At 36.1% G+C, this 27,444-nt stretch overlaps 1 protein-coding gene across 16 annotated transcripts in view; it reads left to right on the top strand.

The window, feature by feature from the left end:
* Positions 1–27,444, top strand: part of DOCK9 (dedicator of cytokinesis 9) — a 112,986-nt gene that overhangs the window by 32,592 nt on the left and 52,950 nt on the right. For all 16 annotated transcript variants that reach the window (XM_038159689.1, XM_038159646.1, XM_038159618.1 and 13 more), the window contains exons 2-9: positions 4,843–4,959; positions 12,097–12,186; positions 13,897–13,979; positions 15,017–15,086; positions 19,085–19,180; positions 19,806–19,940; positions 23,392–23,566; positions 24,853–24,920. In XM_038159689.1, the coding sequence (XP_038015617.1) occupies positions 4,843–4,959; positions 12,097–12,186; positions 13,897–13,979; positions 15,017–15,086; positions 19,085–19,180; positions 19,806–19,940; positions 23,392–23,566; positions 24,853–24,920 (834 nt within the window). The remainder of the gene's footprint in view (positions 1–4,842; positions 4,960–12,096; positions 12,187–13,896; positions 13,980–15,016; positions 15,087–19,084; positions 19,181–19,805; positions 19,941–23,391; positions 23,567–24,852; positions 24,921–27,444) is intronic.

Raw genomic sequence — 27,444 nt, 5'->3', positions numbered from 1 at the left:
GCTGTTGTGCTAGCTGTTGTAGAAGTTACTGGATAAGTAGGCCTGCTGTCCAGCTGCAGTTTGATAGTCACAAGTAGTAACTGCTTATCAAAACAGATGATGTTTCTGGGAAGTTGGATCTTTTGGAGGTCGTCTTTCTGCTTGGAAACTTGCTGGCAGTATAAAATGTAATAGTTAAAAGTAAGCTCTAGGATACAAATAATTTCTCAAAATAATTTTTAGAACCTCAAGCTGGGCAATTTATTTTATGTTTATTATGAGACAGTAAGATACATGGAGCTGTTACCCAGATTTAGTATTAAATAATCTTACTGCACGTCCACAGTGGCTTTCCTCAGGCCACTATTAAGAAATACATAACACCTATTCATCTATTTATATGCTGCTTCCTGCTAGTGCCTGTAGCTCCATTTTACTCCTTATGGGAACTTGTTAATTTGCAGGTGTATAAGCCAAACATCATTTTATAAGGTAAATAATGTTCTGTAGCAGGAGGCTAACAATATTCAGTGTTCTTAGCCTTACCATCTTTTGTTTTCTGAGAAGACAATTGGACAATAACTATTGTCTCAATTTAAGCATGCAAGAAAAATATGTCCTGTGGTTTTTTTTTTTTCCTGAAAAGTGTGGTGTAGGTAGTCACTGAACTCTTCTAGCTTAAAATTTATTTTATCTTATGAATTTTGACACTGCTTGTCCAAATATATATACTGCATTCTGACTGATTAAAATGCTTGCTGTGTGGGTGTCATGGCTGCTGTTTTGAAATATTTCCTATTTCTGATAAGTCTCCATGCTTATAATACTCAAGCAAAACCCAAAGTGGTATGGCAGAAAATTTGCTCTTTTATCTTTCAAAAATATAGCATTGGCTGGCTCGAGACCAGCAATGAATGTCTGTGCTCTTAGCGTTTTCCTAGATTACAGAAATAAAAATGTTATTGGCTGCAGATTAATAGGAAAAGTTAAGCCTTATTGTAAAGACTGGCTTTTAGTGCCTATAAACTTGATGTTGCAGTTTTAACTGGGCTGAGTTTTATCTGTGTCTGCTGGTCCATAAATTGTATTTAACAATCGTGTAACTACCCATCATATTTTCTTTTATATTACATGAAGTAATATACCAGATTTTTTTTTTGAGGAGTAGGAGAGCCTGAGAGAGAATCTGCTTCCTTGTGCTGTTTTATGTCTGGCTAAATGCCAGTATCACTGTGTTGTTTATTGTTTTCTTTATTCATATCTGGTCCAAACTGATAAAACATCCTCTTCCTTTTGAATCTGACAAATGACTAAGAAAGAAATGAGGAACATTTAGGAGAAACCCAAGGAAGCAAATTCTTCATTAATTTTTACATAAATGATATTTCTACAAATCAAGTACCTCACTGATTAAATGGGAGAAGTCTGTATTTAAGACCTCAGCTCCAGTGAGCTTTAGATTCTTTAAAAGCTTCTCATGAGGGAGGATTTTTCTTTTTAATCTTGTGTTTACAGCATGCAAACAAAATGTAAGCAAAGCTTATATTCTTTTAAGATTCCTTTTCATTAATTTTATAGTTGTGGTAAGCCAGTTTTGTGACTACAGGGCAAAGAGAGGCATTTGCAATTAATTGGATGATTTTTAAAGCTGTATTTTTGGGTTTTGAATTAGCTGTGCTAGACAAGTGTGTGTGTTTGCATGCCCATGAAATAATTTTAGTTGCATTTTCTTTAAAAGTAATCCTTTTCCTCTGGTTTTGCTGGTAAAATGAGAGAAGCCAGAACTAGCTTTCTTCCACTCTTCACCTGTCACCTTCCCAAGAGAATTAACAGAAGGATGGACGTAGCTCTTCAGCACCAGGGAGAAGCGGATGAGAATGCTGATCATATGCAGCACCATGTCAAAATCCATTACCCATTCGAGACGACAGCTTTCCCTTGCTACCAGGCTGTGGAACTGGGACTGTCATCTATGCACTTGCTAGTTCAGATAGTAGCTGTCCTGCTTTGTGAGCTTTCTGACAATATTGACCATGCATGTGTTTATTCTTTCCTTTGAAAAGCTCCCCGAATTGCCACAAGTGGTCACACAGCTGTGTGATCAGCATTTCAGACACAATCTGACTGGAAGGCCCCTGGTTGGAAGGAATTCTCTCCAACTAGATCACTTCCTAATCTGTCACAAAAGCTCTGGCTCAGTTGCTGGTCTTTGTGTGAGAAGGCCACTCTTCTCAGAAAAGTGCCACGAGAGAGTGGAGGGGTCCTTGTGGTGTCAGCCCTGCTTTTAATTGCTTTAAGCCAATTGGGATGCCAAACCTTTTCAGCTACCTGCAGAGACTGTCTACACAAATCGAATGGTCCTTCTCTGCACAGTTTAATTTGCAGTATTAATTTTTGTTTCTCCTAAAGGTCAGTCATCCTGTACCACTCTCAAACCAACCTGTCACCACAGCATGTTGTGTATAATTTCTCATGACAAACTCTTGAGAAGGAGTGGTCACATGGGGAAGGCAGACTTGACCAAAAGGACTGACTGGGCCACATTGCTGTAGTAGTCTCTAAACCTTCCTTTAATGTAAGAAAGAGTGTAATCCATAAGAGCTCATAAGAGTTGGCAGGTGGGCATCTTGCTTGCCTGGATAGGTAGAGAGAGACCTGTTAGACTGAAAGTGAGAGAAAGGTGAGCGAAGGATGTTTTGTTTTCTGGCGGATGTGTTGCCTTGTACTTCACTTATAGACCAGTAAAGTTTGAAATGCTCTGTATTCTGTTATCTCTGTGTCTGGGCTTAAGGAAGAAAATTTGTAATGGACAGTTATTGCCTTAGTGAATGAGTTGGAAGAGGTGAAGTTACTGTAGTTTATTTGGAATCAGAAGTGGTTATGACAATCTGTTGGAGTAGGGCAGCTCAACCTGGAATTTTGTGAAGGGGTAGTTTTGCAGTGTCAGTATGTAGGAAATGTTTCAAATAGTTGGGTGGACAAGGTGTTGAGGAAGAGTGGAGCGCATAATTTCATTAGCTTGGGATTCACTGCAGCAGTCTGAATACTCAAATGCAGACTTGCAGGCAAAATATTTTGTGTAAATTAATAGAGAAATTACAATACACAAAATATTTTGTGTAAATTAATTTAGAGAAAACATAACCTTTTCTTAGGTTGTGTGTGCATTGTGCTTTTCTGAGCTAAATTGTCCGACCATTTAAGCTGCGGAAGGTGCATGAACATAAACTTAAGCCTTTTCTGATGGACACTGACATTAGTTCTTGGCTTTATGGTAACTCATGTTCAGGAATGACAGGAGAAGATGAGGCAGTAGCTGGGGTTCAGGTGAGAAGCTCTCCATATGTGTGAGAGTGCAATATGGAGTAACTGAACCCTTCTCCATCTCATCTGAGCAGAAAGATGTCAAACACAGCATAATAATCATGGCTCTTAGAAGTATTGGTCTGTGCTGAGTATGTTGTTATATACCCAATGAACTTCTAGTACATCTTTCCTGTGTGATTGTAAATGCTAGCTATTTTTCTTAACAAAGCCACATTTTGTTAATAATTTTTGGTAGATTTTTCCAGACTTTGCTTTTTTTTTTTTTTTTTGCCTCTTCAGCTGTTATGCTTTGTTATGTTCCCACATTTTTCTTGCCAATAAAGCTACTGTGTGGTACATATGGGGGAATCTCAAATAGCTTTTAAATAGCCTGTGAACTAAGCCTGAAAACTTTGGTAACTTTCTTTGACCGAAGCTTTCCTAATTCCTTGACAAACAAATTTATTCGATTCACTTTTGGATGAAGAAAACACCTCTAGGGTTTCTCAGGAATATTATTAATAAACAGGTGATTGACAGCAGTTACTGATAGAGATATTTGTTCTGTGTAAGACAATTAGAATTTGGAATGCTATTGTCATGAGTTGTATAAAACAATATATAAAAGCTTATCTTGTCATTTTACCTATAATGATGACACAAGCTGGTCTTGATGCTACAATTATCTTTGCTATACCTTACCTATAAATTAGCACCACTGATCCTGAGAAAGTATAATTTGTAAAGTCTCTTGTAATTGTTGCTTGTGAAAAAAATGTTATGTCTGTTACTGTGATGCTGAATTTTAGTTGCAGAAAGTTCAGGCTAGATTGTAACCCCATCTTTGCATTAGTTTGCACGCTCCAAGGCAGAGCTGCCTTGTCCAGAGCTCTGAACCTGCTTTGCCATCTGACCACTTAACAGAATGCTTGGCAGGGTGAAGGTTTTCCTCTGTCTGATAGTGCAGGGGCAGCTGTAATGCCCCATTTGTGGAAAGGGGTTTTAATGTGGAATCAATGCACAGTTACCGAGGAAAGCAACTTGTGCAATTAAGAGGGAAGTAGATGGCCTATGGGAATTTTGAAAAAAAAAAATAGAAGGAAGGAGGAATGTCAATTAGCCTGCCCCTGCTGCCGGTTACTGCTGAATTAAAACACAGCTCAGTCATTGAGCTAAGGTTGTTTTCATTCTTCTTAAACCCAGATCTGAGCTTTCTGGGCTGTATCAAGCAAAGGCAACCATCAACATAAGAGACTACTAATTTTTTATAATTTTTTTGCTGTGAGAACACATATGTGATTATGCTAATAAGCTCTTGCTTACTGGATTTTGTGAAATACTTCTGAGGGAATCAGCATGCTTGTCTCTAATTGTCACTTGCACTTCCCCATATGGTGTAACATGACAAAGTCTGCATTTTGAATACTGTATGTTTTTGATGTAGATGCAATATAATCCTGCCAATCTTTTAAAGAGTAACTTCTAGAATAAGTCAACAATTGTAATTTTCCATTAAATATACCTGAATTTATTTTGTTTTTTTCTTTTTTCCTGTAGGCAAAACCAAAACTTATAGAACCAATAGACTATGAAAATGTCATTGTTCAGAGGAAAACACAGATTTTGAATGATCCTCTACGTGAGATGCTACTGTTCCCTTATGATGACTTCCAGGTAATTTAATCCACCCTGGTTTTGTTGTGGTTTTTTTTTTGTTTGTTTGTTTGTTTGTTTGGGGTTGGTTTCTTTTTTTACTACAGGTTTTTAGTAGTAGGAGCCATGAGGTGATAACTTCCTATTTCTTTGTTTCTTAACTCTCTTTAGCTCCAAAAATCTTTGCTGTGAGTCCCATTACCCTGTTTGATTTATTCTTTTGGGTACAGAAGCAATAGCACAATTTCCTCATCTGACCAGATTATAAGGTCGACTTCTGCAACTCAACAATTTTACTGCCTTTTGAAGTAGATGATCAGTCACTTGTAGGTATCCCCCTCCCTTTCCAATGTAGGGAATTATGTGACGACTCTTTAAAAAAAGCATCTGCTCTCTTTAATTCTTAAATTGATTTTTTTTTTTCACTCATTCTTAATAGTGAAGAACATTAACCTGTTCAAATGCAGTCTGCTACTCCTAGCTGTATCATCCCAGCCAAAACCGTGTTCTGGCAAAATGCCCCTTACAGAGTTTCTGACTGTATTAAGCCAGACTGAACCAAGCTTTGTGATAATCTTGTTAATTTTTTTTCAATGATGATGTTTATCTAAACAAATAGTTTATTTCAGTACACCTTTTGAAAAAATCTTCTTGTAGATCTTGCTAGGATAACTACCAAGCATCTTAGACACTGGAATTGGAATAAATAGTGAGGAAAATCTCTTGTCCACATGCCCATACCTTCACTCAAAATGTCTATTTGAAAAGTATGCAGAATCTGAACAGTCTGTGAATTAATTTTATTCGACCAAGTAGTTCAAGCTAAGTTTGTTTTCTGTGGGGAAAGTTGATGATGAGTTGGTATATTTCTATAGAAGGACATTCAAAATCCTATAAATTACATCTTGAATTTGTAATGAATTTTCTCTGGCCTATTAGAGTGTTTACCTGAATGCAGCTGGACTCTCTTTTAAATACAGTCTGGGGGCTTCTTTTTCTTTGATTCTGACATTAATAACTCTACTTGAAGTCTTCCCATTCTCAGGCAAAATATTTGAGTTTTGGGAAGCTACAGTTATTTAGAGAGGAGTTTGAGCTTCATGTGTTCCCAGTCACAGGTGGAAGTTTATAGGAGAAAGACTTCTTGAAAAGGATGTTGTACTGAGACAAGTTTGTGAATCCGGACTCTCTCAGGATGATACCCTACACCTGGTGTTGGCTTCGGGACTGGAAAACATGAGTATGCTACACCACAAAAATCCCCTTCTGCCATGTGTCTCTTCAGTGTCACAGATCAAGAGGAATCCAGGTTACTTCTGCTAAGTGTGCTCTTGTCTGATTGACTGGTTTGCTTACCAGGGTCATTCGGGTGAGCAGCTCTGCATTATCAATGGAGAAGAAACAAACCCATTAAGAATATCCTCAGGCATTTTGTCTGAGCAGTCTGGGGGTATGGCTGAGGTGTTTAACTGCTATTTCTAGTGACCTCCTGCAATTCTTATCCTCAGGCCTGTATGAATGAGGCTAGTCTGTAGCTCTCAGTCTCATCCTTCAAAAGGAATGACTGAATTTTGTACTAAATCATAATGGCTTTTGTCATCCTTTGTTTGGATTCTGTGGTCAGATTTTCGTCAAGGCAGGCATTAAAGTGTGTGTTACATCAGAAGATTTCCTTCAAGTAGTCACAGTTATGGAATATAGTCAGTTTTCCTGTTTCTTTATCCCTCATCAGTATAATATCTGAACAAGTTTTCTGGGTTTGCCCAGTTTTGGCAGAGTCTCATTTTATATGTGATTTATGTGAAGACAGGTTTGTACTATCAAACTGTGTTAGCAAACTTTTATTTCCTTCTAGGACTTGCTGGCACAAACTAACTCCAAATATTTTTGTTGTACACATGACTGTTCTTCACTACTTTGATCTATCTAGCTTGTTTTTAACAACACAAAACATTTAAATCTGTAATTCAATACATTAAGGAAATATTTCGAAGTCAGAGAACAGAAAACTCTTAAGTGCTTATTATTTTTATTTGAAAGTTAAACCTTTTAACCCCGATCAGTTTTCCATAGCCATATTTACAGGTTTGAAATCACTAGTCCTTACATAGTTGCCAGTATCATTTGAATAATTAAAAAAATATTAAGGCATATTTTCTGTGTTTGCCATTCAGCTTCACATTTATTTTTAAAATTCCTCTATCTTAACTTGTGGCTGTCACTCAGTGTGTGAGCAGCTTTTTGGGTAAGCCATGGCTCAGATGTTTGATACTGGCCTCATTCTCTCAAAAAAAATTTGAAGTAGTGAGCTAGAGCATTTAGAACTACCTGTAAACACACTTAAGACTGTTTATAGGTGGAAACGCCTACCATTGTCTAAAAACCTGTTCAAGCTATTTCCTTTTAGAGCATTCAGTTTTTATCTTTACAAAGTTCTTCCTCACACTTAGGTTAAATTGATTACAATGTAAAAACCCTTGCCTGGAAAGGAAGCCCAGCAGTATTAATTTATAATGACATTAAGGCTATTTTGTTCACCATGGCCCTAAAACTAGCACTTAAAACGGCACAGAAAATACTTAGCTTGCAGTACTAGATATCACTTTTAGAATTTTTGGAAGATTACAGAAGAAGCTGTGTGTTTTCAAAGAAGCACCATTGATGATACCACCATTGAATTTATGTGAAAGTTTAAATTATTTAGAGAGAAATTGGAAAGAAATATATGTGCTTGATTTGGATTTTTTCTTTTCCAGGTAATGCAGTTAGATAACTGAAATTTCATTCATTAGGTGTGAGGAGCTAGTATTAAAGGAGAACCAATATTAATTTTTAGTCCATATCAGAAATTAAAAAGCACAGCAACTGGCCTTTTTTGGATCACATATAGCTTTCCTCTCTTCCTCTCTTCTCTTCTTCCTGATGAAAATTGTCTAGTGAGGGAAAGGGGAAAAAAACAACACAAAGAGGGAAAATAACTCATTTTCTGTTCAGGTATGAATGTTCTTTAAACATGCTGTCAGAAGCAGCTCTAAGCTCAAATCACTACCAAAGAAACATTTGAGCAAGGATGGACCAGAAAATGCTCCAGTCTTGGACAACTCATAAAGCTTGAAGGATTGTTCTTCAGCCAGCTATCTAGTTACAGGAGCCTGTCCAGATTTCTACTTAACTGCATTTGCCATTGTCCCAAACGTGGTTAGCTGAGGTTATGAAACCTGTTTTCTCTCTTTTTATATATGTTTGACATCAGTTCATTTACTTTTCATAAGGACATGATTTCTGTTCTGCTTTGTGCAGAGTTTCAAATCCAAAAAAGTTGGCTTGTAATTTTTTCTTTCAAGTTTTTTTATTCTTTCATGGTATTATATCTAAATAATAGCAAGATTTGCTTTTCTGTGTTACCAGAAGAGCTCTTAATCAGCAACTTCGTCTCCATACTTTGGGTGTTTTTAAATTTACCACTTGAAGATTGTGACTAAATAGCACTAGTTTAAAACAGGTCACCTTCGTGGTGGTGGTGGTGACGTTAAAGTTGTATGCTCAATGACTGCAAAATTGGTGAAGTTTATGTTAATTGCACAGTGGGTAAATTATTTAAAGAAACCTTAAACCAAAGCAGTACTAGTGTGTACTTGGCAATAAGTCACACTTTATCTAAATACCTTTTTTTTTCTTTCAAAATATATAAGTTTTGAGCACTATCTCAATTTTTAAAGGAAATTATAAAAGTGTAGAAGGGTTTTTATGGGAAGCAACCTTAAAGATCATCTTGTTCTAACCCCTGGCACAGGCAAGAACAACTTCCACTAGACCAGGTTGCTCAGACCCTTGTCCAACCTGGCCTTGAACATCTCCAGGGATGGAGCATCCACAGCCTCTCTGGGCAACCTGTTCCAATACCTTACCACCCTCACAGTAAAAAATTTTTTCCTAATATCTCATCTAAACTGCTTTCTTTCCATTTGAATCCATTCCCCTTTGTCCTGTCAAATAATGCAGATGCAGGCTAAATTTGCTTGTAGCAAATAAAATGTGGGTGTATTCCTACCCATAATAAATTTGTCTTTGCAAAGTTATCACAGTGTTATTTTCAAGGCAGTTTGGTGCTTTAGCTTAGATATCATTTCACCTTTGTTATTTCTGGGTTTTGAGCCTTTTGGATTTAACACACTTTCACTTAAAGCTCTCAGCTTTTATTTAATGTGGGTTAAGTACTTCTGAAAATAGATCTTGTGCCAGCTTTACAGAGGTAGAACTAAATCCAGGTCATTCTATGAGAAGACACATCTTTGGTAGAAGAAAAGCAAAAAAATGCCCAAGTAATGTCTTTATTTTAGCACAAATTAAGCTCCTCAAATAACTAACTTTTAAATGTTCAAAGTAATTTCTCTAATACTTTTTCCCTTTAAAATCTATTTGATGTTTTTCCTTAAGTCTTTAGCAAACTGTTCTAAATCAATTTAGTTTGGAAATTGCTTTATAATACATGTTCTGACACTTCCCATACAAAGGATCTGACACTTCCCATGCAAAGGTCAAGTCACTTCTGACGCATGGTTGTTTTAAGGGCACGATCTCACAGCTTGCCATCTTTTCCTGGGTCTGAGAGACTGAGTCTCTTAGAACAATATCTGTCTCTGCAATTGGAGCATGACCCTCTGTGGTAACAGTCTCACTGGCAAACACAACCTTGGGACAGAAAGAGCACCCATTGCAGTCTGATCTCCTTGTGGAGAGTTCACTATCCATGTTCACTATCCATGTTCCATCAGGTTTCGGGTAGCGAGAACTCCTTGGCTGACTTGGTGAAATGTTCTTGCTGCTGTTCTCTATTCTGAGACCTCAACATATCCTGAATCCCTAGGACTCAGTCAGAAAGCTGTGTCATAAAAGAGTCTGTTAAGTGTGTGTCTCAGCAAGTGCGTGTGAGTCCTGGCTTGTGTTAAAAGTGGCCTTCCTTAGTTTTGACAGCAGAGTAATTGAAAGGGTTTGTTAATTTTCTCTTGAGAGCATGAGACAAACACTTTGTAGTTCCTGATGCTGCCATAAATCAAATGATCACTCAAACCCAGAGAGTTGAAAAGTTTCATTTCTACAAAACAGTTCAGCCAAAGTAGTTCTGAAAGGAGTTTGTTGACAAGACAATCCTTCCTTTCCTAATTTTTCTTTTGGAATTTAACGTGTATTTATGTGCATGCCTGCTTTTAAAATATCGTGGTGCTGCTTAAGTAATTATTTTTAGGAGTTTGCTCTAAATCACAATACCTCACTCATTGCATTTCTTGGCCCTTTGATGCACTACTGCAGCTGATGGATGTGCTGAGGAGACAGATGCATTAAGATAATTACTAATATGAACAAAATTGACCAGTCAGATTCTTCTGTTTTGTCACTGATATTGATACAGTACTAAGATAAAAATCTCATTATGTGTGAACAACTAGAAAAAAGTCCTTACTATTGTATTGATAGTTGTGTAGCAGGGTAACAGGAGCAGACATTTTAAAAGTATGTTCAGCAAATTCAATTTTACCAAATTATGCTACAGTGGTAAAATTTGATTGATGAGTTCATGGGTTTCCGATGAAAAGTGTCTGGTAAGATGCCACCTTAGTCTCTGGTTTTTCTTAAAATAATATTTTTTAGGAAAGCACAGTATAGCTGTATGCTTGTAGAATCTATACTGTAATATTTATACATTCTATAAAGTATAAATAATTTCTCATCAAATATAAGATGATTTCATTGGAATAGTATCTAGAAATTCTGATCTTAAAGAAGTTTATTACTCTTAATAGAAGTTTTTATTTCCGTAGCTTGTGAAAACAAATACAGTTCAAATACAATTTGAAGATATTTCTAGAATTAAGAAAACTTCATTTTTAAAAGCTGTTAGCATAAAAATGCATATTGTCTTGCAGATTGGTTTTTTGGTTTTTTAACTGTAGTTTGCAAGATTTATTGGTCCCATGAATGAAATATTTTGGGGCTTGTGGTATTTGTTTTTCATACCTCCCGACCTCTCCCACCCAAGAAGATAGCATTGTCACTTTTAGTACTCTAGACTAGATGAATGAGTTGACCATGACTATGGGATGATTTTTTTCCCTTTCAATCTTTACTATAATTGAATATTCTTACTTAAATACCCTCCCCAGTTAATGGAGTGAGGCTTTGGTAATGTCCAAGATAATCAATCACCTTATGGATCAGACTCTCAACAGAGATAAGGTAGACTTATGCACCCTTTGTTTTCCAACATAACATGTGGAACTTTTTCTTGTCACATTTTTATCTGATCCTTCCTGAATGTGTGGACTCCTGTAACTCACAGGTGAGGGACCACAACCCTCTTCCAGGCCCTGGCTGTGTGAACTCTCATGCTCACCTTTGATGGCCTAAGCTATGAGATTCCTTTCCACATACTGCAAAAACAGCTTCTATCACTGTGTGGTTATTTTCATTTGTGGTCCAGAAGATTTTGTTAAGTTTTCATCTTTTTCACTTTACAAATGTAAAGTGTCCTAAGGCTTACTTCAGCACAGGTCTGAGAAGCAGAATTTCATGGTAACAGAGATATTTCCTGCTCTCTGGCAGCCTTCCTGTGCCTCTCTGAGTTCTGGCATAGGACAGGAATAAGTTCTGACTTGGTAGGCTGAAATGACTTCAGTGACCCACACCTTTTCTCTAAATCTGCAGTTAAACAGTCTCATTTTTTATCACTTGGGATCTGCTGTTGAATTACTCTTTTATTTTGGTGTGGTTTTTTTGCCTTCCTTGAATAATAGTTGTTATGTGTAGTAATTACACTACCTTCATGTCTGTCTTCAAAATATTTGAGTTATGTTGTCATGGTGGAATTATTTTTTTCCTAGGATTGTCTTCCCTGTGTTGACAATGTAGTGGGGAAGAGATGTCACTGTTGTGTGGCATCTCTTCCTCACTGATTCCAATCTTACTCTTACTGTGGGAGAAGGAACATGTTGCTTGAATGAAAGCAAATTCTCACTAATTGGCTATTCTGAAACATCATATTCATAGGGTGTTTTCTGCTGAGCTTTTCTTCATTGTAGTGGTGTAACTGAGTGTGGCCATAATGTCTCATCTTCCCTTTAATTGCAAGTTTCATTATTTTTTTTTTGTGTTGTTTATCAGACAGCATTATTGCAGCGGCAGAGTCGATACATTCGTTCAACAGTTCCTGAAAATGCAGAGAAAGAAGCTCAGAGCCTGTTTGTAACTGAGGTAATGCTGAAGTTGCATGTGACTGTGTGTAATAACAATATTATACCTGACTTGTTTTTCTTTTCCTTCATTTGCCATTTAGAAAAACCATAAAAATAAACCCTGGAAAAAGAACTAAATATTGATTGCCACTTGTCAATTATTTCAAGGCAAAATTTCCAGGAAAGCCCAGTATTAAAACCCAGTATTTTTTCCATTGGTGGCTGGAAAAGAAGTTTTACAGGATAGATTTTAATTATTTTGTTTGCGTCATTGGCTTTTGCAGATGGTTCTCCTCCACTTCATTATGCTTTTGGCTTTTCCAGATGAACGTGGGTGATTTCAATGCATAATACTGGATCTACAATAAATCTGGAATGAATCATTGTGACTTGTTTTTTCTGATAAAGTCTCTCACACCAGCCATTCTTACTTTGTTTCTAATAATCTTGTACAGATTGCTGGAACAGAGGTATCCAGAACTGTAACACTTGTGGAGGCCAAAATTCATTATGAATGTTCAACTTGTATGCTATATGTAGAAAAAACTTCCTCAACCCTAAAGTTTCTCAGAACTGTTTGCTTAGGTTGGCATTCCTTTGGTTTTGTGAGGTTGTTCTTCATTTATTGTCTTGTTGAAGCCTTTGAGGAATTAAAGGTTCAATGGTTTTTCTTTTTTTTTTTGATATTATCTACTGGTTTTCTACTGATATGCTTTAAGCTGATATTTTAACATCTGAAACAAGTAAATGTCTGTTGTAACTCTAATAAAACTGAAGGAGCTCCACATAGCTGAATCTACATCAAAGTGACTTATCCACACGGATAAATACCCTTAATACCTAACCTAAACATTTCTGAGATAAATTTGAAGAGGACAGACAAGAGGAGGGATGGGTGTTGGAGGTAATTCATGGAGTTTAATGAGTTTCTGCTGAAACAATTGCTTGGCAAGTATTATACTCCTGTTTTGAAATACAAAGAAAATATTTACGATTTATTGGATGCTGTGTTTGTGTATATGTAGGTTTATTGTGTAACATAAAATTTTGTATGGAATGGTTTCTGTCAACAGATTTTTGTCAGTTTTATGTTACTTTGTTCAAAGCCAAGATAAATCAGTACTTTTATGTTGTAACAATATGGGTGGAGTAAAATGGTATTTCCTGTGATCTAGATCAGAACTTAATGACATAATTGCTTTTCCACTGCAAGCATACAGTTTAAATTTAAGTATTAATTTAATTGCACTGGTAGTATTAATTCAGGAGAATATGGTTTTGGCTTTCTGTATCGCTATTGAATATTCTGTTTTAATAAGGTGTCTGTTTTTGTGCTGAGTTGTCCAAGGGCTCAGTCATGTTTTCAGCTTCAGCTGCGTTTTCTAAAGGCTTGGCCATGTTTTCAGCTGCAGCAAAATGCTGGTTTAACTTTCTGGATGACTGAAGATGGTTAATCCAGATGCTGGGTGCATTCATTATTTTCTGGTTTTATTAAATACATGTCTAGCATGGATGATAACATTCCATTGAAACATATAACTTATTCCAAAAACCTATATTGCATTAGACTATTGCAAAAGAAAGGAAGTGTACAGAATTTTTAGAGATTGATGTGTAACCATAATAGTTCATAAACAGACGTATCTTAGGAGGTTTTCTTGTACTGTGTCTATTGAATGCCTTTAATCCTCTTCCAGTTAATATTGATACTTGGTTTTCATTTAAACAGTGCATCAAAACCTACAATTCAGACTGGCATATTGTTAACTATAGATATGAAGATTACTCAGGAGAGTTTCGACAGCTTCCAAAGTAAGTGTTTTTTAGTTTATTTAGTGGTATGATAAATTGAAATTGTGAAGGAACTTTTCATTTAATATAGACTTATTTATTAGAGAAGTATATTAATATGTGTAATATGTAAACTGAAATATGCTGTATACATGTTTAATGGTCAGTGGAGATGATAAAGACTTGTTGGATGGAATTGATGAACTTAAATGTGTAATATCACGTTAAACCATTTTCTGGGAAGGTACTGTAATAACATTGCCTTATTAACAGGCAAGTCAAAACAAGACATTGTATCATTTACAATGTGACTTTGAGGATGATAACTAAAACAGGCTAATGTTTAGATGAACCTAAAATGGTAATATCCTGTTTTCATCGCTTCAAAGGCAGCTTTTGGAACTCCCTTTAGGAGCTTGGGGAATAGAACCTAACTGAGTTGGTTGGAGCAGGTTTTCACAAGGATGATTCAAAGTACAAGCCTAGCCGACATCTGTTACAAACTTTCTAAACCATCTGCTAGAGAAATGTTTTCCCACTTCTTCAAAATTTTGTAGAAGGAGTATGGAGATTAGAACCTTAATTCAGAATGTCTGAGAGTAGCTGAATACTCTGAATACCCCAATTCTGGAAGATCTATGTCTTCCCTGCATCCCTTGCCCTGTGGAGAGTTCTGATCTACTCACAGGTCAGTACCTGGTTTTCACTTGCCCTGAACAGAAACCACAATAGAAAATTTAAAAAATGCATTGTCCTGCAAGGAGCCAGTGGTTGCAGGTATGAATTCTTACTGATAAGATATTAGGAGAGCAGGCATCTGTTCTCTTCAGTTACACTTCAGCACAGAACAAGCAGAACAAAAGGGACATGGCGTCCAGATGTACAAATGAGGAAAATTGCTTTCTAAGAAATAGAATTAATGAAAAATACATGCTTTTACTTAGTTATTCTTGTGATTTTCCTTCTTCAGTAGGAAAACAACATCTTAATTTTTGCATCAATAAAATATGTAACTAATCACAGAATTCCTAGTACTTCAGAAACTTTTTCTTTTGTAGTAAAGGGACAAAGCCAGACAAGCTTCCTGTTCATTTATATGAAGTGGATGAAGAAGCAGATAAAGATGAGGTGAGATAATAGCAATTCCTTACTTTCTCTTGTTTTCATTAAAGAATGTTGGGTGTGTAGAGGTTTTGAGTTTGGTTAGGTGTTGATGTCAGTACATGAAAACAGAGATTAGTTTGAACCACATTATTGGGAAACACATCAGTTACTTTTCCTGTCTCCTTTCAAATAACCTGGTTCTCTGGAGATCTGTCAGGTGAGCTAGAAAAAGTTTTGACATGTAATAAAATTGAAGTTTTAGTACTTGGTGACATATAATCCTTCAGCTGTCATAAAATCTGTTTTATACTGTGTCTATGTAGGCAGGTTTCCAGAGAGAAGTGTTTCCTGCAGTTTAATCATGGAATTGAGTAAAATCATAGGTGAATCTGTTCCAGCACAACAACAGCACACGCACTTGAGCATGCATGACAGTATAGCATACAGTGTAAGCTAAAATCAATTCATCACAAATTTAAGTATAGGATAAAACTTGAGGAGCTGTCATGGAAACAAAGGCTTTAAAAACTGAGTAAAACTCCTAGATATATTCTCTTGTGTCATTGACTTAGGGAAAGGAAAGGAAAGATATATAGCATCAAGCAATTTTCAAGTATATTTCGAATGCCAAAGACTTTTTTTTCAGCAACTGCACTGCCTCTGTTATTTTTGTGATTTTTTTTTTTACCACACCCTGTTTCAAAACACGTTTTTAAATGCCACTGTTACCTTTTCTTACAGTTACTTGAACTCTTACATCTCAAACAAGAATTAAAATAAAATAATTTTTCTTTTTTGTGGTTTTTTTACCTCTTGGCAATTACTTTACTTCTAAATTCCTGGTACTCAGAACTGCTGCATATGAAATGAAAGGATTAAATGTGAAGAAGTTGTTTGGGGAATTCATCTGAGTAGATAGATTCCCAAGCAGGGAGTCCCAGGCTGACATTTATCCAGCACTGCTATTAATCTGCACTGTGATATTTGGACAAATAACTTTATGCATCTATATCCAAAACCTCCTATTTGTAGGATGGGAATAATTATGATTACTATTATACTGACATTTAAAAGACTTGGCATTATTTACTGTGATGGTATTTCTGACAACAGAAGTGTATTAGAAAACAGTGAGTTAAACATTAAAAAATTAAATGGATGTATAATTGTCTATAATTCTTACCAGGAAATACATTATGGGTAGAGTTAGTTAAACACTGAAAAACTATAATTTGGCTATTAGCAGGTAGTCTGTGTTTTATTAGGAAATGTAGGTAGAGAGGACTGCCTGTGTCCTGTAAGAACAGGCAGGAACAGGCTATCTCTTTTAGAAGTACAATCACTGGAGGAGAGATCTGCTGCTCTTTGAGGAACTTAGAAAATAAACACAAGAAGAGGACATGCTAGGAGGAAAAGGGAAGTTAGTGGGACAATGGAGTGGAGGGACCATAAATTCTTTCATCAAGGGAAGACTTAATGCCAGAGGTGTTTCTTTCAGACATTAATATCTTTCTATGCCAAAAAGCACAGATGCAAACCTTAGATTGAAAGTTGTTTGGTCTTTTTGTTTTGCTTTTGTTCGTGTTTGAAGAAAGCTGATTTCTGAAGAGAATCATAGAAAATAAAAAAGCTAAGCGTGATTAAAAAGTGGAGGAAAATCAGATAAATGTTAGTTTAATCACGCATCATTAAAAAGGAGAAAATTACCTATCCAAAATTAATTCAGGCTATCAAGCCATCAGGTTGATGATTGCAAATGGAATTTTTCAATCCGGTATGGGATCAAGATACGGGATTGTTTTTGTTGAAACAGTTGCTGTTGAAGTAAACTTTGGAGCCGAGTTTGTGGGAAAGATCACTTTAAAAAGTGCAGCACAGTGTGCAGCAGGAATGATAAAAGTGAGGAAATTACCTTACCAGTTGGAAACAGGAAGTATGTTTTCAGTGTGAGAGTGGTGTGTTAACAACTGGATGCTGGGTTCCTTTGTATTAACAGATGGTCAGCTGGAAAGATTCAGTAGCTTTTTGGCTCTGTAGGCAGGAATTCTGCCTGACAGAAGAAATGGTGTAACTAGAGAGGCCCAAATGACACTCAGTTTTATTGTTAGAAAACAGCATGCAGCTCAACAGAGTTGGGAAATGTGCACTTCAGAGACTGGGGACTGGAGTCTTAATAGAGCTAAATCTTAATTTTTGTTAACGCAGGTAATGAATGAATTTTAGTTACTTGAGGTGATCCTATGCATGGTTTGTGCAATTACAGAAAAGCCATGGCTGTTTTGTGCCAAGTTTTGGCAATAACTCATTATCTACTCGTGGCCTTACACTTGTAAAGGTGATTTAAACCCACCCTTTCCTTGGGGATAACTCATGCTGAGGGGGTGAAGAGTCATATAAAGTCATATTTAGAACCCCAGTGTTTTAAGTTGTGTCTGTATCTTTATTCTTGTACAAGAAAAATAATTATCTAGGTAATAGAACAGCAGTGGAGGGTAAAGACTTGAAAATATGAAAAAAAGAACTGTGTTGCTTGGACAGTGAGACTCTTTGGGGCACATGAAAATTTGCTGAGTATGGGCTTTGGGCCCTTATATCAGATTCTCTGATAGTTGATGACCATGTCATCCTTACTGGGCCTAACTTCAAAAGTACCAAGCTGACTATAAATTTTAAAAGGTCAGATTGATGCATCTTTTGCCTTCTGTTCACAGTTTTTTGAAGTTCACATGTGCATATGCTTACGAGTATGCAAGCTAGACTGACTAAATGATCTGTAAATAAATCACCTAGTAACATTTTACAGAATGTTCCTTGATTCAATTCCAGAAACAAATTAATGTTATTCCAAGATTTGCTTTAATGTTCAGTTGTTGAACTAGTGACTCTGTCCCCCTTATATAATCAGGTTTTGTTGCATGTTTTCTTTAACAGCCGAGAAAAGGAATTAGAAAAAGTACTTGAGGTATTCAGGGATGTTTTGTGATTTTGTTTTCAGCTGGATGCTCAGCTAATTCTGAATGTTTCAGTAAAAAAAAATTACCAGGAGTATTTCTCCTTTAGATGGATGAAAATCCTCCTACATGTCTAATTCATTAATAGTTTTGTTTCAAAATGGGCTACATCAACTGGAAACCATGGTAACGTCAGCTTCGTAGTACTCTAAAAGATTACTTGGAACTGGTGATTTGATATTTATTCTGTGGCAGTTATAAATCTCTCCTTTTGATCTGTTTTGGTTGCAGAGGGCTGCTTTTTGGTAGTTGTTAACATCCTGAGGTTTTTGATGCAGTCATTCCGTTCCCTCCCCTGGCAGATGGATGTGGGGTACAGGCAGTGGGTGTGATGTGTGATGCTTGCATTGGATCTGCTGTTTGTGAACTTGCCATCACTGCCAAGTTCAGTCTTGTTCTCTCTGCAAAGCTTTGATTCTGATCTGTAAAAGGGCAGACCCAATTCAAGAATTCATTCTCTGTAAATTCTTAAGACAGTAATGTCTTTGAAGTACTGTATGTAAAGCAAAATGGTTTGAGAAATCTTGATTGAAGCTTTGGATAAGCATGTGTTTGCATTGTTCTTTTTGGCAATAGAAATTGGTGAAAATTCTTACACTCTGTGGAAAAGGTTACAAAGTAAATGTAAGCAAATGTTTTAGGTTTTGACTCATTCAGTTTGCTTGTTCCCCTGTTTCATTGGGATTTGTCTTGACTATCATGTAGCTATCTATAGGCTGGATCATCCTGTTGGCTGTAGATAAAGCCTGTAGAAGTGGCCAGGTTACATAGTAAAAGTTAGATGAGGTCAATCTCATCCCAGGTCTTTAAATAAAATAATGCAAAAGCTATAGAATTCCAGCAGGGACTCATGGTACATTATTATCATTATGTTATGACCATACTTTTTCCAACTTCTAAAAAGACATCTGAAATTATTGATAAATACTACATGAACTGTGATGCAAACACTTACCTTTTCTTTTTTCTTCTTTTTTTTCTTTCTTCCTGTATTCCTTTCTTCATCTCCAGGATGCAGCATCTCTTGGGTCTCAGAAGGGTGGAATAACAAAACAAGGATGGCTCTACAAAGGCAACATGAACAGTGCAATCAGTGTGACAATGAGAGTAAGTTTAAGAATATCTTATGTACAACAAAAGCCTGAACACTGATATTCAATATCCCTGTGCCTTGGAGAGGTCAATTTGTAGTATGTGGTTTAGTTCTAAAACAATCATATTAAAAGAAAGAGGGAAGCTTGGATGTACTTCATATATCTGGAACCTTGCTTTTATTTTATGTAAATCAGAAAAAAACCCCACGAAAAATCTAGTATGTGGGAGGAGTTAAATTTTCCTAACTGTACTCTTATGTGATTTTAGTTGAAAAAGCACTCTGTAATATTGATGGGGGGGGTTATTTGTTTGTATTTTATATAAAACTATAATTTTTTAATGTGCCTCTTGTGTATATTATAGAGTCACTTTTAAATACCTTTTATAGAGTCAGTTTTAAATACCTTTCAATAGGTCAAAAATACTGTCAAATGATATAGTACAGTCCTGCTGCAGATATCATGAGTTATTTTTTTTAAATTAATGGTTTCTGTTTTCCACAGATACTGATTGTTATCTATAAATAAAAGCTTTTTTTCTATTACCTGCTATGTAAATAGCACTTACGAATATATAACGTGAAGCTAATTAATACTAGTGTTGTCATTGTTCTTCTTCCCTCCTTTCTTTTCACTAGTCATTTAAAAGAAGATTTTTCCACTTAATCCAGCTTGGTGATGGATCCTATAATCTCAATTTCTACAAAGATGAAAAAATATCAAAAGAACCTAAAGGATCAATATTTCTAGATTCATGCATGGGCGTGGTTCAGGTAATTATAATTATTCTGCCTGTTTGCCAATTAATTCTGTATTTATTAGCAAGTGAAATTTTATTTAAAATATAGATTAGTGTTGTTGAATGTAGATAAGTACCTATTATGCAGAGAAACAAGTAGACAGGCTGCATCTTGCCAAAGCAGTGAACAAGATTTCAAAGGGCAGGAGACTGAATTTTTGAAATCTTTCTGAAAAGAACATAAATCACCAGTTGATGTCAAGTATTTAGCAAACCAAATTCTAAGGCAAATGCACAAAGAAGCCCAAACTTGGCAAAGTAATGACAGCGTAAAATTGAAGTTTATTTCAGTTAGATTTTGTGCTTGCATGAGCTGTAAAATGTTTTTCATAGCTTCTTGTGTGGGATTTTTGTTGCGGGAGTTGTATTGAATTCAAACACCCTTCCAGATGCTTTCGTTTGACCTTTCTAATGTTACTTTTTTGTGCTTTTCTTTATTTTGAAAAGTTAAGGGCTTGGGTAGAATGTTTGTCAGTAGCAAGTGCCAAAGAAAAGATTGTTTTTCTTTTTTTTGTGATTCTGCTATGTATTTATAGTACAGCATGTAACTGTTCTCTTAGGCGTAGCATACCTGGAAAAACCCCATGGGTCTTAGGGTTTTTTTTAACTTGTGCAATAAATAAAGAAATAAGCAAAGTTTAATAAAAATGTATTGCTTAAATAATATTTTTGTAGCATAAAGTTGCTTGGAGATTTACACAAAGAGATAAAGCAGCTTTACAGAGGATTTTTTCCGCCCAAATATTGTAATATCGTCTTTTGGATACTCATTTAATAGGTAACTTCTATGCAAATCTTATAACTGTAATAAATTTTATCATATTGCAAGCTCTATATATATTTTACAGGAATTATTTTGCCTTAGAGATACAATTCTGGCCAACTCCACTGAAATGAATTTAATTTGTGTTTTTAAAACAAGCCAACAAACACAAAAAGTGGTTCCTAAGCACGGCTGTAGTCTCATCAATAAATACAAATACTGATGGAGGGTGCAGAGAGGACAGAGCCAGGCTCTGCTCAGTGCTGCCCAGTGACAGGGCTGGAGGCAACAGGCACAACCTGAAACTCAAGAGCTGCCTCTGAACATCAGGGAGCACCTTTTCACTGTGAGGGTGACCGAGCACTGGCACAGGTTGTCCAGAGAGGTTGTGGAGTCTCCATCCTTGGAGATGTTCAAAAGCTCCCTGTCCACAATCCTGTGCTAAATGGCTCTAATGGGCTGTGCTTGAGGAAGGAGTGTTGGATGAAATGACGACCAGAGGCCCCTTCTAACCTCTAACTGTTCTATCATTTTGGGATTTAAAACCTGAAAATCTCTTTTCCTCACACATACTTTCATACTGTTCCATACTTTCTGCTCCGGCAGTTCAATCCAATTAACCTCAAGTTTCCTCAGACTCTGCCAGAAGCTTGCTTTTTAAAACAAACAATGTATTACTCTTTCTTTTGTTCTCCTGCAAGCAGGGCTGACACAGTCATCTTTAAGTAAAACTGTACTTTGGATTCTTTAACATTTATATTTGGCTAAGTCTCTAATGCTGTACTGTATTGTGCAGTACCCTCAGTGTTCATCTTGGTACCTGGTCTTCAAAACTACATGTAAAAATTTGAGACTAGTTATGAATTAGCATCATGTGCAAAATCAAAACCAGTTATTGCTCTCTTCCAAGAAGCCAAGTAGTCATTCAGTGGCTAGAATAAAGGTGTTTGGAAATAACTCTTTTCTTCATTTGAATTTTTGGTGGGGAGCGAGTAAATGCTGATTTAAACTATCAAATATTATCCATAACGTCCCTGTTCCAGACCTGTGGTTTTATTGTCTTACATTATGTCCTGTATCCTTTCTGGCTGACCTTATTGTTTTACTGTTCCTTACTGTTGCTGTTGGATTAGTATTTAAAAACTCATATGGGAAAAAGTGGTATCTACACAGTAAAAATTGCACTTTTGTTTAACAGAAGAGGAAAATAAAGAAAAACATTTGTAAAGACCCCAGCCATCTTACTTTGAAGTAGTCTGACATGGAATTACTAGAAATGATTTTTCTTAGGTAGTTATGCTTACCAGCATTTGTTCTTGGAATGAAACTACTTGTTTCAGAGTCAGTCTTTTTAATGAGGGGAGATTAGTTCCTATTGCTTTGCTGTAACACTCCCCTGGTCTGAGGTCATTCAGTGCATTTGCTTACTTATTTTTTCAAAGACAGTAGATGCCTGAGAGAAAAATACTGACTTCACTTACAGACATGAAGTTAGACCAGAATTCTGTTTGGTGTTTTCAGGTTTGGTTTGGTTTTGTTGGGGTTTTTGTTTTAATACTAAATTATATAGAGACTTTTGTGATCAGAGATGTGGAGCATATAATATATGCAGTGTATCTATTCACACATTCAGCCACATGTGTAGGTATAGTTGCTCTAATTCAGTGTTTTGTGAATTCTGAGATCTGTGACATCTACTGCCTGTGTCAAGATTTTATACTGTGAAACACAGAGGTTGCTTTTCTCAGGATTTTTCATTTATTTCAGCACCGATTTCAACTGGGAAGATTGCCTTAGGTCTGCCTGAAGCCCATACTTTTGTTTGTATGCTTGACAGAAACTCAACTTTGGTAGAAAACTGACTGTTTTGTCAATAAGTAGTTATTCTGTTAATTGTAGAATCTGAGATACAGTGAAACTAATATGTAATTTGGCATTTAATTTAACTTAAACAAAAAATCCCCCAACCATTAAGTCTGTCTTACTGTTTATTTTAATGTTAATCTAATGCATTATCAATTTGTAAAACTAAATTGATGATATTATAGAATTTTCATTTAAGACTGTTGAATTCATTCCCAGAAACATGAGTCAGGCTGAGTAGCATTTGAAACCCTGGTTTAAATTGTGCAGAGAAGGATGACAGAAATGGTTGAGGAAAAAAGGAGGAACTGGTAACAACTTTATGTAGATCTATATGACTAACAATATCAGGGCATTTGGGGTTGCTGTTGGTTGTAATTTTACCTCCAGTATAAAGTCCCAGTGTGCAAACAGTTGTCACTCAAATATGACAGCATTTTGTGCTTTTTATTTCCTTTTTTTTCCAGTAGACCTTAGTTAGCTTCATTTCTAGGTGGTTTGAGTACATAAAGAATTGATATTTCAAAATTGAATCTTTTGGGTTTTTGTGAAATGATTGCAAGCAGAATGATGACTGGAAACTGGAAAACAGGCTGTTCTCTTTCCTACTTGCACTTGTTGCAGTGCTACGAATAACTTCAGAAGGTCAAATGTCAGAGAGCAAAAAGTGTCATTATGACACATTTTTTCAAAATATCAAACAGTATTTTTGTATAGAATATCTGAAATATGTGTAACTTCCTTTGATCGTGGTTAGACAGTGTGTGAAGTGCTACACAGGTCTTTTATTTTCTTATAGAACAATAAAGTCAGACGTTTCGCATTTGAGCTCAAGATGCAAGACAAGAGTAGTTTCCTTTTAGCTGCAGACAGTGAACTTGAAATGGAAGAGTGGATAAACACTCTGAACAAAATCCTTCAGCTTAACTTTGAGGCTGCAATGCAAGAAAAAAGAAATGGCGAGTCCCATGAAGGTAAGCAGGGTTTCCAGCAAGGCTAATGTTATGTGACCATGTCTTCTTGCATGCATTTTGGAAAGAAGGGCTTTAATGTGGCTACTTTTTTTTTTGTTGTTTTCTTTGGTCATAAAAATTGCAGGCCTTTTTACTGTCCACTTCCAACTGATGAGCATTTTAACCTTTTGAGCATTAAAACAGTACTGTTCTGTATTGATTCCAGTTGAGTCAAGTCCAGAAGATAGTTATGAGACTGATTAAGTCTAGAAAAGTAGAACCACAATGTTGAATCAGGACTGAAGCAGTTTAAGGAAGAAAAGCAACTTAGGATGGACTTGTTTTGGAATGTGCAAAATGCTGCTGAGAATGAAACAATCTGTTCTGTGGTCACTGTAGGTAGAAATGGTGGTTACAGTGTGGGGCTTAAATTTAAATATAATTCCCTTGACCACAAATATTTCCTGCAAGTATTGAAATAGACTGCTTGGGTGTAGAATCCTTTCTGTTGGAGCCCTTTAAGAATAGGTAAGGCAGGTATCTGTAAGGAATGCAGTGTATGTCACCAGTATTTCAGTGACAAAAGGATAGTCTAGGTGTCCTCCCATTCACTTTTCCCCTTGAGGTTGGATGGGGAGGGAAACTGGTGTGAGCCCAACTGTATGCATATCCAAAAGAACCTGGAGGGTGTTATAGAAGGTTGTTTTTTTCCAGATAGTTCAAAGTACCAAAAGGGATCATTAGAGTTGAAAATGAGATATCACAGTCTTCAAAGACTGTCAGAATTTAGTGTGATGTTTGCAACAAAAGCAAATCTGAAAAGGAGAAGCATCTAGCTCTGGGAAAGACATTTTAGTCTGTGGTCCTTAGTTGACCTTAGCACTGCAAGATGTTTATAGCTAACTGAATGGCTGCTTTGTAAATCCAGTAACTGTTGGTGAGTAGAGCTGGGAACCTAATGAACAGAGGGAACTTGTTTTGAAATCAAGTTACAATGCATTGTGGAAAGAGTAATTTAAGTTTGTGCACTGAGTATCTGCTTGCCTCATGCAGATATCAAAATTAAAATTAAAGATGTGTTCTGGTAAGATTAGAAATAACTGCTACTTTTATGATTTTTGTAACCAGTTACATCTTTCAAGAAATCACTGCATCAAAATGATGCAGTTGCCCACAACATGTTTATGTTAACAGTTCTCATTTTTGAGGGAGTAGGCAATTAAAAAAGATTAAATTCTTTTGCTGTGGAGTTTTGTGAGCATGTTGGAATTTTTATATTTATTTTAAAATGAATTTTATAATTTCAGATGATGAACAAAGCAAACTGGAAAGCTCATCAAGTAGTTTTGATAACTACTATCCTGAAATTGCCAAGGTAATACATACTGTAAATGTCAACTTGGGATAGAAAGTATTAAACATAAGTTAGCCACATGAACTTTCAGTAGAGGTAAGGCATTGGCTTGTAGCTTGTGGTGCTTGGAAAGCTTAGAAGCTCTTTTATGAGGTGTGGTTATTGAGCTTCATTATTTTCTGCTTTTGGAAGGAAACAAGATACTGTCTTGAAGTTTCCTGTATAAACCTTAATATGCTGTTTAAATGCAGCATGTCTTATTATTGTATTATTTTATTAATTCATTTTATTTTGTGTTTGTTTATTGCATTCAGGTAAGTGTTAAATTGTTTCTATAGAAATCTAGTTATATTGAAGTTGAGTTTTATTTTTAGACTTAAAAATCCAGAGCAGCTTAATAGCAGTGATGAAATGAATGTATTTTAAGATGTTTGTGTTTATAATGAACTGGCAGGTCCACGCATGCTTCCTGTGTTGCCATGGTTCTTGCTTTTCAATTTTTTTCTTCGAGAAGTGTGATATAAACAAGCATGAAATAAAATGGAACCAAATAGAAAATAACAGTAACTCTTCCTCAGCCCATTTGCAGACTTTTAGTTAAATCAGTGAGTTGTGTGTTGCAGTTGGTTTTGTGAATTTTGTAAAGAAGTTTTTGTTAGATCACCCAAGAAGTTAAACTGGTGACCTTTTTTATTGAAGCTGCAGAATCCAAACTCCTTCCTGTGACTTCCTTACTCTTTCTTCTGTGTGGTACAGCCTGGAGTATTGAAACTTTTCTGCTTGACCATTCTCTGGAATGCTCTCCCTTTCTTTTCTGAGGATCTGTCTGACCTAGTAACTCCTCCTGAAGGTAGTGCAGCTTATGAACTGAGAATAAGCAAACCAAATTCTATTTACTACAGTAGCTAACATACCAAAAGGATCCAGTCAGAATACATTAACAAGCTTTTAGCACCCAGATTAGTTGGCTGACTTAATTCTTTCTGTTACTGCTTTGTAATCAATTTAGCACATGTACACAAAAAGCTGTTATGTGATAATCTACCTCCAGCTATGGCTGTACTTGGAAATTAATTGGGATTGTGGTGCATATGATCAAGGCCTCCTTGGAAGGGCTGTGAGCATCAAACAGCATATTTGCATGAGGCCACGAACATTTATTTCAGAAATAAATACGAAATTAGATTGTGGGAAGATTATTCTTTCTTATTGTGTGGAAGATTTTTCTTTCTTCCTGGTCAGTTATTATAGTGCTTGTGGTCCATATTCCTTACAGAGGGGACTTTACTTCAGGGCTGCATATAGTTCTAGTACTACAGTTGCCACTTCTTGTTTCCATAACTTTTGGATCAGAAGCATGCAGCTCTTAAAGCTCATTATTTTCAAGAATATTATTTTTGCTCTGCTCTGTAAGCACTGGCATGTTTTATTATCATTATTTATTCCATTGTTATAACCTATTTACATTTCTGTTTCCTTCATTTTTTTTTAAATTTCCCCTTGTAATTCACCTTTCCTAAACACTGACTTTCAAAATAATTAGCTCTAATGTAGTTTCCTAGCCTTTTTTTTTTTTTTTCCTGAGGAAAATTACAGGGAAATATCTGCCCATTTTCATTACTCTTTGTGTCTTAACTTGATTGCTTTATATAAATGGTGTTTGTTTGGAGGATTTTTCTGTCCTTTATTCTTTCTGGCCTTGTCTTTTCAGCTGTTTGGATTTGGTTCTTTTTTCCCCAGTGGAAGCCTTGCAGGGCAATGGGCTTTCTTTTAGAAGAGTTTATAGCTGCTCTATTATTTTTGTTGGTTCTAGGAGGAAAATTTCACAATAGCTGACCTCATATCCTTATGAGGAGAGAGAAATTCCTTCAGGGGTGATTGTAGAGCACCTGACAGTAGGGGAAAAAACAGATTTCCTAGGAAGGGTTTAACCCTTGTGAGTACATACATCTCCAAGCCTTCATTTTTTATCAATATCTGTTAGCTTATAACATAAACTAAATAAGATGGTACTTTGCACTTCAGTGCATAATGCACACACGTGTCTCAATCTGTTTTTCCTACCTATTTCAATTTCCATTTATCTGTAATTTAACTACCAATAGTGAATGAAGGGGTTTGTAGTAGATTTTTTTTGGTGGTTGGTTGAGGTTGTTTGTTTTTGTTGCATTTATTAATCTTAAAATAAATTAGACCTTTGAATAGCTGTGACTGTCATGATCAGTGTGTCCAAGCACCTCCTTAACCATTACTGGTCCCAGAATACCTTGAGGTGGGAAAATACTGTCTCAGTTTTATAGGTGAGGAAATAAAATCACAGAGCCACTGATGTGCTGTAGACAGAATTCATGGTAACAGGTTAATGCATTTTCAGTTCTTGAGTTCTGACAGCTGTCCCTGTTCTGTCAGTCAAAAATGCATATAATCATCTGGTCTTTGTGCACAAAACACTAAAGAATCTAAAACTATTCAGGATGCTTTAGCTGAAGCAGTTTCTGTCTAGCTCCTATAGCTAGGCCATCTTTCTCCTCAGTTCTTGCCACTA

Source organism: Motacilla alba, chromosome 1, assembly GCF_015832195.1.
Source record: "Motacilla alba alba isolate MOTALB_02 chromosome 1, Motacilla_alba_V1.0_pri, whole genome shotgun sequence".
Lineage (NCBI taxonomy): Eukaryota > Metazoa > Chordata > Aves > Passeriformes > Motacillidae > Motacilla > Motacilla alba.
This window is presented reverse-complemented; position numbering and strand designations above follow the sequence as displayed.